The 14,479-nt window shown below is 45.4% G+C and overlaps 1 protein-coding gene across 2 annotated transcripts in view; it reads right to left on the bottom strand.

Annotated features, from left to right (window-relative positions):
- Positions 1 to 14,105, bottom strand: part of HLCS (holocarboxylase synthetase) — a 173,402-nt gene extending 159,297 nt beyond the window's left edge. The window contains exons 1-3 of one of the 2 annotated variants that reach the window (XM_032468498.1): positions 13,814 to 14,105; positions 10,599 to 10,736; positions 373 to 535 (exon numbers count right to left, since the gene is read on the bottom strand). In XM_032468498.1, coding sequence (XP_032324389.1) covers positions 373 to 535; positions 10,599 to 10,736; positions 13,814 to 14,008 — 496 coding nt within the window. In that variant the 5' untranslated portion in view covers positions 14,009 to 14,105. The remainder of the gene's footprint in view (positions 1 to 372; positions 536 to 10,598; positions 10,737 to 13,813) is intronic. The other variant, XM_032468449.1, reaches the window with a different exon arrangement.
- Between the last annotated feature and the right edge of the window lie 374 nt (positions 14,106 to 14,479).

Genomic DNA, 14,479 nt, shown 5'->3' with positions numbered 1-14,479 from the left:
ATAGTAACACTGGCTATGCTTTCCATTTAACTGAACTATAGGTTAGAAATTAGTTACCCTATATTAAAATGTGTAAAATAAATATTATACAGTTTCTAAATTTGCATGACATCTCATGGACAATGCAACTGTGGGAAATCCTTGTTTAAAAATTTTAAAAGCACTAATGATATATGCAGGGATACGCAACTCAAAAAAACCCTGACACATACATGAATATTATACTATTATGGGTCCATCCACACTCTTGACTGAATTAAGCTGCAAAATAAGCTCTACCCTTAAGTCATACCAAACAGGGGGGCTCCACAGTCCTTAAGCTCATAACTATGGCATCCTGCTACGATAAAAACATTTCCTAAAGTTACTTACAGACGATCTTTTGGGGTATCAGCCCATTAGCCATCTGGAGTCTATCTTCCAGGAACGCCACCCCCAGCTTGCTGAAGTCATCCACACTTGCTCTGGCGATTAACTGATAAGGATCCCCAGGTCTGCAAGCTAATGGCAAACAACAGTCCGACCACTTTACAATCTGAGAAAAGGTGGGTGAGGGAGGAGGAAGAAAGACAGAGTGAGATTATTCTTCTCTAAAATAACCAGATACCTTACTTTTTCCCTTCTGCTCCCACCAGTAAATGATGGTCAAACACAATGAATAACTAGATAATTGCAGTTTATTAACATCAAAGTTTTCCTGGTTCAAACCTTCTCATTTCTACCTGACAAGCAGGTTTACAAAGCACTAAATGTAACTCCCTCATTTAAAAGTAATTCAAGTCTTAACTGCTTTTCAAGGGACTATGAGGGGAAAGGGCTGTTCCCCAGATACTGGAAAAGCATAAACCTGCCCTCGGTAGCAGGAAATAGGAGAAGACAGCAAGCACACAGTATCCAGTGATTCATGATGTAGCCCAGCTTTTCTCAAAGTGGGGTTCAAGGCCCAGTGCAGCAGAACTCCCTGGGAGCACATGAAAACTTCATGTCCTGGGCACTACACTCTGTCTGGGGCTTCAGACTGTCTGGAGTTGCAGCCCAGGAATCAGAAGTTTTAATGTGATAGCCACTGTCAGGGACTCTCCAGAGAGCCCCCACCTGTCGCAGTTCACATTTCCACCACAAGGGGGACAGGAGGAAATGAGAGCAGACAAAACGGCAGTCCTTCCAGCCTTCCAGGGTTCTTAAAAGAATGGGACAGGGACAAGGAGAAGGGGAGCCCCTTGGGGTGCAGAGCCTGGATCTGGAGTCCGAAGCCTGGGTCAAACTCAGCGAATCATCACTGTGTGTCCTTAGGCAAGTCTCAGACCCTCTCAAGTCTCAGTGTCTTCATTCATAAAACAGGAATAATGACAGTACCCATCATCCCACAGGTCTGTTATGTTAATGAGATTGAAGAGTTTATGTACAGCCACCATTAGAAAGCCTGGGACAGAAAAAGTGCTCAATTAATGAAAGCTGCTATTATTAGATATTGTGAATCTGGCTTTAAAAGCAATATTGAATATACTGCTCCTTCTCTAAGATGCCATATTGAATAATTTCCCTACTTCCCAAAAATCTCAGGGATACAGTGCCCCAAATTTCATGATCAGAGATATATACTTGTGAATTTTGTTTTTTATATCGGTAGGCTAGGTTTTCAGAAGTAACTCTTGCTGAAAACAATGAAAAGATGCTGGATAAATAAAGAAAACATCATCTTAAAAGCACTGGAGAATTGACTAGATAATGAAGAAATTCCAGGCTAAATGCTGGGGTAAATCCTGAACCTACAGAGGTAAGGGGAATTCCCACAAGCCAAGTCACTTCTGCCCTAAGCATATTTGCTCATCCAGGAAGCCTGAGGTTTAAAAGTCAAGGTCCAACTGGCATAAAGATAGACATATAGATCAATGGAGTAGAGCTGGGAGTATAGAAATAAACAGATGCATTTGTAGACAACTGATTTTGGACAGGGTCGCCAAGATAATTCTCAGGGGAAAGAATAATCTTTTCAACAAATGGTGCTGGTACAACTGGATATCCACATGCAAAAGAATGAAGATGGATCCCTATCTCATACCATGTATTACCAGGTATAAAAATTAACTCAAATGGGATCAAATCCTCAATAGAAGAGCGAAAACTCCAAAACTCTTAGAAGAAAACATAGGCGTAAATCGTCATGACCTTGGATCAGGCACTGGTTTCTCAGATAAGAGACCAAAAGTACAAGCAACAAAAGAAAAAAATAGACAAATTGGACTTCATCAAAAGTACTTTGAGCTTCAAAGAACACTTTCAAGAAAGTGAAAAGACAATTCACAAAATGGGAGAAATATTTGCAAATCATGTATCTGATAAGAGATTTGTGTCTGTAATATATAAAGAATCCTCACAACTCAACAATAAAAAGACAAATACCCAATTTAAAAATGGGAAAAGGATCTTAAAAGACATTTCTCCAAAGAAAATATACAAGTGGCAATAAGCACTTGAAAAGATGCTCAAAAATCACTGGATAAAGGAAATACAATCAAAATCACAATGAGATACTTCATCTTCTACTAGGATGGCTATCATCAAAAAGATAGACAGTAACAAATGTTGAGAATGTGGTTAAACTAGAACCCTAATAACTGCTGGTAGAAATGTAAAATGGTGTATCCTCCTTGGAAAAGAGTTCAACAGTTCCTAAAAAGTTAAACAGAGTTGTCAGATGACCCTAGGGGTAGAAATTCTTCTCCTAGGTATATATCTAAGGGAACTAAACACTTATGTCTAAACACAAAACTTGTACACACGTGTTCATAGAAGCTTTATTCATATCAGCCAGAGCGGAAACAACCCAAATGTCCATCAACAGACAAATGGATAAATCAAACATGTATATCCATACAGTGGAATATTATTCAGCCATGAAACTGACACATGTTACAATGTAGATGAATCTTGAATACACTATGCTAAGTCAAGGAAGCCAATAACTAAAGGTGAAATATTATATGATTCAGTTTATATGAAATATCCAAAACAGATAAATCTATAGCATTAGGAAGGAGGACTGCAGAGTGACTGCTGACAGGTACAGTTTCTTTTGGGGGCATTGGAAGTGTTCCAGAAATAAGTAGTGGTGATGACCACACAACTACTGAATTGTAACTACATATGGTTCATGGTATGTGAATTCTATTTTAATCTTAAAAAGAAAAAGAAAAGAGTCGAATCCTCTAAAATTCAACCCTACCCTACAAAATCTTTATTCCTTAGTATTTCATTTCTCTCCTTAAAGAAAATTCAAACTGAATTTTTCTCCTTAGGCAAACAATAATTTTTAAAGTTGAGAAACACTGTCTTAGAGAGAAAAATAATAAATGCAAGTCTTTATGGTCAAAAGGTTGAAAATCACTAATCAATCTAGAATATTTGGAGAAAGAGAAACCTCAGAATTTTCTCTTAGCTCCACTTGTAGCCTTCCCTCCCTTTTACCACGTACTTCTCACACCTCCTCCCAGACACACAGCCAGAGGGAGCAGGATTTGCCTGGAGGGTCGAGCCTGACCAGTGTTTCAGGAGGACTCTGCATTTCAAACATGACACCTTTGATCCAAGATGAAGAGTTGAAGTTTACAATTCAGACAGATATTTCATTGATTTCCAGCTTTGAGAATGCAGGAAGGATGTCAGCTCTGGAGGATGAGAAGATAAACCAATCCCTTGGCAGGAGCTGACTTTTCAGATGAGGGTGAATGGGAAACCTGAAAAGGATCGGTGCAACCTCCTGCATGAGGCTAAAAGCATCTTTGTTCTCAGCGCTACTGCCAGCAATCAAAGGACCAGGGGAAATGCTCAGCCAGCAGAGACCCAGCCCAGAATCTAGTTGTTCAGGCGTTGATTTAGCACCCTGCTGTAGCAGGGCGGGCATGGGGCTGTGCCTCAGAGGAAACACTCAGCATAAAAGGAGCCAGCAATGAAATCCTCATACCCAGGAGGAGGGAAGCAGGAGATAAACAAAGCAAAGGGCAGGGCAGAGCAGGAAGGGGCTCGAGAACAACAGACACCCGGGCCAGATCACGTTTCTCAACTGGCCAGCTGCTTCCTCACCTAAGTGCATTTCCTTTTTCTAGGAACGTGGTCCATGAGCCACAGACCATGCAAACGCCTCCAAGCAGCGCTGCGGCCCTGATCAAAGCCCAGCCACACTGGCACCAGAATTCGTCCAGGGTGTTTGCTGTCCGGTGGCCAAAAGCAAACAGGGCACTCCTATTTGCATTTCGAGATGGAGACAAAGGGGCAGAGAAAGAAAGGGAAAGTCAAGCAAAAGACTTACTCCTAAAAATCAAAGCCATGGAAGACCCTGGTCAGCCCCAAACAAAGGGATTCCCTCTCAGGAGCAGTGGGCAGAAAGCCCTTCCATAGCCGAAGCTCCTGACTTGAGGCTGCCTGGATTACAGCAGGCAGTGCAGTGTCTGCTCCACTTAACTCCACATGTGCATGAGGAAGGGGGCCCTGGGACTAGAGGCACTAGGTTAAATTCTCTTCAGCCTGACTGCAGCAGATGCTGAACTGAAGTTCTACACCAAATGGGGGAACAGAAATCTCAACAACCACTTAGGTGATGGTTAATCTTTTGGGCCAACTCGGCTAGGCCATAGTACCCAGATATTTGGCCAAATATCAGTCCAGAGGTGACTGTGAAGCTGCGCCTTAGATGTGATTAACATTTAAAATGATAAACTTTGAGTAAAGCAGATTATCCTCCACAATGTGGGTGAGCCTTGTCTAATCAGTTGAAGGCCTTATAAGAAAAACACCGAGGTTCCCCAAGGAAGAGGGAATTCTGCTCCAGACTGCCTTCAGACTCAAGATGCAACATCTACTCTTCCCTGGGTGTCCAGCCTCCAACCTGCCCTGCAGATTTTGGACTCACCAGACTCCAAAATCATGTGAGCCATTTCCTTAAAATAAATCTTTTTTTTTTCTTTCTCTCTCTCTCCTCTTCCCCCTCCCATATATATGTATATTAGATATATATATATTTTAAACACACACACACACACCCCCTATATGTTGTTTCTCAAGAGAACCCAGACAAATACAAGTTACCATCAGTCACCCTGGGTAAGATCAATGTCAGATCATCAACACTGCTAATTTTTTGGCTGTTGTTTTTGCTCTTCCAAATTAACTTAATTGCATGTTAGGTTTTTTTAAACATCTAGTAATGAATTGGATGAAGGAGGGCTAGACACACAGAGATGTGAAGAATCTGAAACTATAAAAGTAAGGGGAAGAGGTTATTTCTGACTTTCGGTTATCCTCACTGCCTTTTGGGTTTGGAAACAGAAAGGATACTGGAGTACTACAGAATTCATTTTCACTCTCTAGTATTTAAAAAGATAATATGCCCTTTACGCTTTTAAGAGAAGGATATTGGAAAATCAATGACAACATGAGGAATACGTCAAGTCCACAGTAAGCAAGAACTGAAACGATAAACTGAGCCAGGAGAGACCTAAGGTGGTTCTGCAAAACCGTGACTGACCAGACACTCAAGGAAAAAGGTGGTCTAGTTTTCTGAGTAACTGAGAGCTAATCAGAAAGCATTAGGAATATCCTTGTTGTCATAACCTTTTATATTGTGTGTGTTCTTTAGATGCCCCATAAGCACCTGAGGCCCAGTGTCTACAGTGTACCATCTTAGCATCCATAATGATTCACTGCCCACTCCATCTCCCTGCCCCACTGGTGCAGGTAAGCTGAGGAAGAGCAGAAGTTTTAACAGACATCCCAAGTGTTCTGTTACCCCCTGCTGCATAGTAAACCACCCGAAAACGTAATGGCTTACACCAATCATTTATTTTGCTCACAATCTCAGTTTGGACAGACAGAGCTTTACAAAGACAACTCAACCCTGCTCCAAAGGGCAATCTGCTAGGTGGGGCTCAGCTGGGCCTGGACGATCCACTTCCTCACACAGCTGGCAGGGTAGAGCTGCCTACCAGCTGGGACCTCGGCTAGGACTGTCCGCTGAGGACCTCAGGTCTTTGTGGGAACCTCGCCACGGGGCAGCTTGAGCTGCCTCACAGCACGGGAGCTGCGTTCCGAGAGCCCAGGCAGAAGCTGCAAGGTTTCTCATGATGTAGCCTAGGAAGTCCCAGAATGTCTCTCCCACCTATCAGATAAACAAATCACTAAGCTGAGCCTCGATTCCAGGGAAGGGTACAACCCTCCACCTCTCAGTAAGAGGAAGGAATTTGCAGCCATCATAAACCTACCACACTGAATCTTGGCTAGGTCTCTTCTCCCCTCTGAGGGAGAACTGCACGTCCAAAGATGGACACGCCCTCTTGGCCTGGTCCCTGCACTAGAAAGATGCACAGAGCAGAGCCCGCAGCAGCCATGGCTTGAAGCGGCAGCAGCAAACCTGCTGAGCCTGCTGGTAACATGAGCACAAAACAAAGATTTGCTGTTAGAAGCCATTGAAATTCTGAGGCCATCTGCTATTTCAGCAAAGCTCACTAAAACAATGTGCAAGACTGCATTCTTTATAGGGGCCCCTCCACCAGCCCTTCCCACCATGGTCCCTGTCACCAGGAATGATCCGCCATCCTCCCCAAATCCCTCATCATCTCATAAAAAGCTTATCTGTCTCTGCCTCCCCCTTCCTGCTACCACTATGCTTCAAGGCGAGTCTCTGCCCCCACATGAAGTACACTCTGTCCAGTTTTGCCTCCCTCGGACTGGTCTCCAATCTGCCTAAATTGTGGTCTTTCTAACACACAAAACTGCTCATCCTGCTTGAAAGAAAAAAAAGAAAAAAAATTTGGCTAAAAAGTCCAAATTACCAACAAGTACATATAAACCTTTTTGATCTATGTATCACATGTATGTGCCATACCATGAAAGAACATTCAATTTTGCTGCAAAGAAAACAAAAACAAACAGCATGGATGAAGCTCATAGATGTATTGAGTCAGAAACTTTTAAGACACGCTAAAGAAAAGTGAAACAAATGGAACAAACAAATGGTGAACACAGAAAAACAGAACGAAAGAGAGCGTTCCTCCTAGGCACAAAGTCATGGGTGGACCTAGTAAATCTTTAGATATTAGTAAGACACAAATCATGCCACCTCCAGAATGACAGTTGTCATCCCTAAATCAGCCACTCATTAGGGCCCCTACCTATATCCTACCTAGAAACACAGGTAAAACGCACAGCTTCGCTGCAGCTCCCTGGCAAATCACAGCTCTTCCAGGCATATGTGTCCCAGTCTCTCCAACAGAGTGAGTATGGGCTGACCACAGGCATCCTCCACCTCCTGAGCCCCCTATTTAACCTCAACCCTGATCCTTATAACCACACCCTTAGCAGGGATGCTGGTGCAGGAGACAGGCAGGATGTGCGGCCACTGCATAGCTCAGGATTCAGGTGTGCAGTCCTTCCATCCCTCGGGAACCCCATCCTAAGTGTTAACTGACCACAGAACTCTCTGTCTGCTTCTTGCTGTACATTTTGAATTGATTTAATAAACTGTGCTATTTGCACATCTTAACTTGGTCTGCAAGCCTCTCTCTTCTGTGACCGCTGGGATAGCCTGCCTGGCAGTGTTCTTAGAAGTTCCCACTGCATCAAGGTGGTTTCCCAAGTAACACTCCAGCCCCATCTTTCCCTCCGGCCTCATCCTGGCCAGAATAGAACAGGCCCCTGGATGGCCTTACAGAGCAGGACCACCTCCCCAAGAGAGGAGTAGACTTCTAGCAGTTTGAGCCACAGTGGTTCTGGGTCTCTTTGTTACAGCAGCCTAGCCCGTACCTATATTATACAGTAACTATGTTCTTTAAAATGCTACACATATAAAGATGTGTATTAAGTAACAATGACTTGGGAAACTAAGAGCACAGCAGTCACATTTTTGTGTTAAAAAGAAATCTGTGCTTCTGTAGTATTTTATGTAACTGCAGTATTTTTTTAAAACTTGGCTTTGGTTTTAAGTTGAAATCTTACTAAACAGACATCATATTAGAATATATACAAGAAAACATCAAGCTTACTACATTTATAAGTTTAATAATTTATAGGAATTATGTAAGTGCTCAGAAAGGTGGTGTTTGTTCATTCAGACAACTTATATACCTAAAAAGAAAACAGGGGCGGGCACGGAGGAAAGTGGGAGCAGGCGACGCAGAACAAGTGTATACGCTCTGTGGGGTGCACACAGGAACACTCCTAGTTTCCACACTGAGTGGTGAGTTCACGGCTATTTATCATGTAATTTCAAATCCATGACTGAAAGAGGGCCACGCATGGACCAATGATGAGAGAGCATTTTGACCAAGGATGATGATTCACCCAAGTCTATGCACCTAGAGTCCAAAAACAAAATGTTTGATATTCAAGTTTGTAAACAGGATAAATATTATTCAAAAATTCCCGGGGTGGGATGGGGGGTCAGGGGGGACAGCTCAGCGGTAGGGCGCATGCTCCGCATGCATGAGGTCCTGGGTTCAGTCCCTAGTATCTCCAGTTAAAAAAAAAAAATTCCCTTAAAAGTGATCACAAATACTTCCTAAACTTCTAAGAATGGTAAGCTGTATTTAAAAGCCCACAGAAGAACTATTAGGCTACCAAATGAAACGGACTCTTTATAAGGTTTTAAAAAAAAATACCAAATATCAAAAATTTCATGATTCAACCTAACTGATCCTTTAATTTATAATTTTAATTAATTGAAAAACATTATTTTAAACAAAAAGCAGGTTTCTGAATAGACTCTTCGGCAATACAAAAATTACCCTCGAGCAAGGACCAAGGTAGCAGGTGTTTACATCAGGTATCAAGTCTCCTGACCTGCAGGGCCCCAGCCACCTGCCTGAGGAGGGACTTACCCACCACCCAGCAGCTCCTCGCCCATGGCCTCACCTACAATGACTTCCTGAACCTCCCAGGATTCACAGACGTCACAGCTGATGTGATGAAGCTGACTTCAGCCCTGACTCAGACTATCAGGCTGATCTCCTGCCCCACAAAAACTGAGACAGAGGCTGACTGGCTAACGCAATGGCTCTGATGGGTAGTCTTGGTTCCATTCACAACTGTCCCCCAGAGTTCCAGGCCAACGAGGTGTGAAGGTCAAGAATTATGAGCTGGGCTCCATCACAGACCCCATGGTGCCAAGCCCCTCACACACCATGGGCAATGTGCTGGATGTAGGCCAAGATTCAGCATGGTGTCTCTGGCCTCCCCATCACTGAGACGGGCACCAGGGGCAGCAAGCTGGTGGGCTCTGTCACCTCCTGAGACACCAACTTCCTCACCAAGAAGGACCACACCACCCTCTTCAGTGAGGTGATGACACTGCAGAATGAGGTGGTCGTCCTCCAGCGGGTGTGATGTTGAAAGAAGCAAATGTGGGGTAGGGGGTATAGCTCAGTGGTAGAGTGCAAGCTGGGACATGCATGAGGTCCTGGGTTCAATCCCCAGCACCTCCCTTAAGGGGGATGGCCCTGAACCTGCTGCGTGCTCAGGCCTGGCTCCCACCCCTGCAGCAGATGACCCCTCCTCACTTCTCCTGTAGGGTACCTCTCCCTAGCCTAACAGGGGCTCAAAAAATGGTATTACTATTACCATAGGTACATGTAAGGCTAAATAAAACATTAGGAACCTGCAGGTGAAAGCACTGCCGAAGCACACTGGGCTACTCTCAGGCCCCCTGCCAAATCCTGGGCCCCCTTCTGAGCCCCAAACACGGTTTCCTGCTCTCCTGTGGCTTCCCCTACCTCTTAACTCTCACTTCAGTCCACCTTCAATTCTAGTCAATTATTTCTAGTCTTACTCCTCTCCTTTTTCATTCATCCCAATGAAACATCTTAAAGACAGTGTTTTTGAGATGGAGGTCCAGTGACTGTGGCTGTCATCAGCAAAACCCCTCCTGGATTAGCCACGTAGCAGGCGGGGAACACACGGCAGGGGAGTGAAGGCAGAAAGGATTCATGACAGACAGCAAGCAGAAGCAGCCTACAAGGAGGGGTCAGGGTCAGACTTCCTTGAGCCCCAAGGGTGACGGCATCTGCTGAGAAGGCGTCCATTGAAAGCTGAAGCAAGAGCGTGTCGCCACTGGATTTGTGTCCAGAAACATAATTCTGGCCATCAAGAGGAAAACCCAGCAGAGAAACATAAACAACCAGTTTGGGACATGTTATTGAGTTTGAAAGGCTTTCAGAATACTTAGGGTAAGAGGTCTAGGAAGTACATGGGGATATAAATCCACTGATTGTAAAAGCAAGAAGCTGTGGGGATGGACCAGACGACCTGGGGAGAGACATGAGCAGCGCTGCCCAATAACATAACGTGAGTCAAAAACACAACTTAAAACACAGGTAGCTTTAAATCTAGCAACCACATTGAAAAGGTAAAAGGAAATGGGTCAACGTACTTTTACTAACATTATACCAGTATTATACTAATACTATATTAGTAATGTTACTAATATATTTTTATTTAACCCAAAATATCCAAAAAGAAAGGGAGTCACAAAGGCCAAGACAGAGCACTCATCAAAGAAAAAGCAAATTTAGTTTTGATTACAGCACACAAGTGAAAAACAGGGTACTCACGGTGTCTGAAGAGGATGATGGTCTCTGTAAATTCTCGCCTTGCACCCAAATGCTCTCTGTCACAAATGCTATGTGCTCTGCTTCAAGTATAAAAGGAGAAACCAGAAACAGGGCCCATTTGTTCAAGTCATCAATGCACTGGACAGAGGGAAAGAAATGCAAAAAAGCAGGATTCAATATGACTTCAAACCCTAACGGCCACTTATATCAACACCCAGGACACCCCTGCCTCTGTCACTCCAGGTGGGATCTGAGTAAGGTCACTGGATACTCTCCTATAGACCACATTAATCCTGCATTTTTTTGTTGTTGTTGTTGAACTGTGACCATTTAAACAGCTGCAACATCCCTCAATGACTCATGGCAACTTTAACACCTCTAGATGTTTGTTATCAAGCAATTAATTCTGAAACTTATTCCCCCCTTTCCCTACTGCTGAGAGCACGTAGGAGCTTTCCAAATGACCACCAGGAAGCACATTTAAAGATGAGGCACCTCCGAAGGGCATGCCAGTCAGCAGAAGCCTGTTACTGACAGACACCTGAAGAGCTGGGCTTCCGTTCCCTCCATCCATTACATCAAGATTGGTTAGCAAATTGGATGCGTCCACTAACCTCTGCTCTCCTCCTGAAATCTAACAGGACTGCATATTAATCTTGAAAAGCTCTAAGCCACTAAAAGCAAGGCACATCCAGAGCAGAAAAAGCTGAAATCTAAGGCTGCAGGTGGGATCCCTATCATTACTGCCCCACCAAAAACAGGTATTTGGGTCAAGATCCAGAGCTTATCAGTTCAAATCTGCCCTTGTTGGGAAGATCAGAAGGTGTTTTCACCCAGCCTGGTAACCTGACACAAAAAAAGAAGCTTAATAAATATCTTTTGAACTAATTAATGAATGAAAATTTGAGGGAGAAAAAACTCCTCCTATGGCTAAACATAATTATCAACTTAACAGTTAAAAATAAAAAACAGATTGTCCAACTTTACTCATAGAAAATATGTATATTAAACAAACGGCTTAAAATTTCCAGTTTGTATAAACTATCTTCGGTTATACTTATCAATTCTTGTGGGAGCTTCGATTATATAAATATACACATTCAGTATTTATGCATCTAATTTTAAATATATAAAATATGGAAACAGCACAGGCAGAAGATTCAGTCCTGTAAAGCTACTTCAGTCCTCGCAGACTGACAATAAGGTATGTACTCAACCAAATCATCAGCAGCGTTTCTTCTTTTAAATGGAGGTACTGGGGATTGAACCCAGGACCTTATGCATACTGAGCATATGCTCTATCACTGTACCGCTGAGCTACACCCACCCCACGCCCCCCACCACGGTATTTTAAACCTTAAAATAACAGTAGCTAAACACAAAATAGTCAAGCTTTCCAATTACAGGCTTCAAATATCAGAGCGTAAACCCAACAACCACTGAACACTTCATCCATTGAAATACCGAGTGCCAATTACAGGTCAATCTGCTAAGCTAAACAGATCCAGTTCCTAGAGAGAAAGAGATAAAAATTGGAAATATGAAGTGTGATTTAATGTCTATGAGGACACAGAGCTGGCTGGTCCCATCTAGTCTGGAAATTCAGCGACATCTCTGTGAAACACTGGTATCTGGGCAAAGCTCTAAGGTGAAGCAAAGTTAACTGTGCAAAGAGCAGGACACAGCAAATTACAAAACCCCTGAAAGCCTACGGCTGGTCTGGCCCAGATGCCCGTACGCCAAGCTGGAGCAGTCAGCGAGGGCTGACAGGCTTTAGTTACAGCTATCAAAGTTAACAGAAGACCAATGAAGTCATGCAGATGTGCAAAAGTAAAACTATCTTCCAAGAAAATTAAACATATTTGCATCTCATTACTTTCGAATGTACAAAACTTCTCTAATCTAAACCTCTTAGCGATTATTTTTTAGGTGACTGAATCCAGTTTGGAAACCACTACCATAGAAAAACCCACTCCTCAATTTTCCTTATTTTATCATCTTTTTCAGTAAGGGTTCCTTGAAAGAATTAAGCCCTCCCTCACTAAGGAGTACTTTGTATGTAATATGAACGGACATCTCCCCCTCAAATCTGCGATATTAGATAAGCACCTTCTTAGAACTGACAAAATAATTACTCAAATTCTGTGCTATATAATATACCAAAAAGGATGGCTATTTTTGATTTTTAACATCTAAGTATACTCTCAAACCTAAACCTAATTTCAACAAAATAGTCAAACCTGAGATAATGGATTTTAATTCCCACAGGGTGTGTAGTTTTACACACAAAGATCTCGTTTCAGTACTAAGAGTGATGCAACTTTCCAGAAGGAAGAAGGGCAAGAAACCGATTAAGAGCAAAAAACTTAAATGTGAATGAAAAAAATGTCAGCGATATCAACGGAAATTTGATCAGAACTGGACCTTGAAGCCCATTTCCAGTAGCTGAGTGGAAGGAACTATTGTTTCCTTTTACAGAAAGATAGCAGAGCTTTTGCAGAGATTAAACGGCCACCCCAGGTTACACAGTGGGTGACAGAGCCCGCTGAACTTGTAGCCACCAGGTTAAATATTGGGCCGGAAGGCAAAACAACGCAAAACGAAACCATAAAGATGCAAAGATAATCAGCAGGTGCCCCGGTTGGCAAAAGACGCAACTGGCAGGAGCCGGGGACAGGGCAGTGTTTTGTCACCTGGGAAATACCTGACAGAAAGCTGAGGATTTGCTGTCTTTCTCTAAAATCAGGTTCAACCAAACTCCAGCCTACAGTGTAGGCAAGAGAGGGTGTCAGGAAAGAGGCTCCAGGTGAGCACTGCTCAGGTGCTAATCCACATCGCACAGACACAAGGGTACATGCCAGGAGCCAGGCGTCCATACACTTGCGCCGGCACCTCGTGGAGAGGCGACCAGATTGCATGTCACAGTTTCCGCCTTCGGTCCTCTTCTGCAGGCTCCCGCGGGCACCGCACGCAGTGGAGCCCCGGAATCTGGCCCTCCCGGGAGCCCAAGCCCGCGGCCTCAGGGCCTCGCGGAGAGAGCCGCCGAGGTGCACAGCCCGGGAACAGGGACGGCGCGGGGCCCCGGGGGCGCTTCCGGCTTTGGGCGGACCGGAGGCCGCGCCCCCGGCCGGCCCCGCCCTCGAGCCCCCCAACCCGCCCGGCCCCGCCCCCGCCCCCCGCCGGGCCGCGCCCCGCGGCGCCCCGCGCCCGCCCACCTGGCTCTCGCCGACGCAGAAGACGCGGCCGCCGCGGCTCAGGCACACGCGGGCGTCCCGGGGCTGCGCGGCGGCGCCGCAGAAGGTGAAGGAGCAGCGCGAGGCGCGCAGCCGCTGCACCGTGGTGCGCACGAGAGCGGCCGGCCGGCGCCCCCAGCGCGCCCACAGGTACAGGTAGCACAGCGTGATGAGCATGGCCGGCCGGCCGGCGGCGGAGCGCTGGCCCCGGACGCTCGCACCACCGGCCGGCCCGCCTGCCTGAGCGCCCGGCCCCGCCCTCCCGCAGGCCGGAAGAGGCCGCGCCGCCCCGGGAAGGCCGCGGGGCGGCGGGGGAGCGGGAGGGGCAGCCGCATTGATGGAGGGAGTCGAGAAGCCAGGCTGGGAGGGAAGGGTGTGAGGGGGGAGGGAGGTGATGGATGGAGAAAGGAGGCTGCGCCGGGGGAGGTGAGTGGGAGGGGGCCAGGAGAGGCCGCTCAGGGTGGAGGATGGAGGTAACGTGGAGGGAGAGGGCAGGCCGGGGGGGGGGGGGGGGTGGAGTGAAACAGGTTGGGGACCTGGGAGTAAGCCCTGTGGCTCCTTGGCGCGTTGTAAGACAGAGTCCGGCCTTCCTTCCTTGAGGGATGTGAGGCAGATTGAGGAAGGCGCTCTGTATGTTTTTAACGTCAA

The sequence above is a fragment of the Camelus ferus genome, chromosome 1 (genome assembly GCF_009834535.1).
Source record: "Camelus ferus isolate YT-003-E chromosome 1, BCGSAC_Cfer_1.0, whole genome shotgun sequence".
In the NCBI taxonomy this organism is placed as follows: domain Eukaryota; kingdom Metazoa; phylum Chordata; class Mammalia; order Artiodactyla; family Camelidae; genus Camelus; species Camelus ferus.
This window is presented reverse-complemented; position numbering and strand designations above follow the sequence as displayed.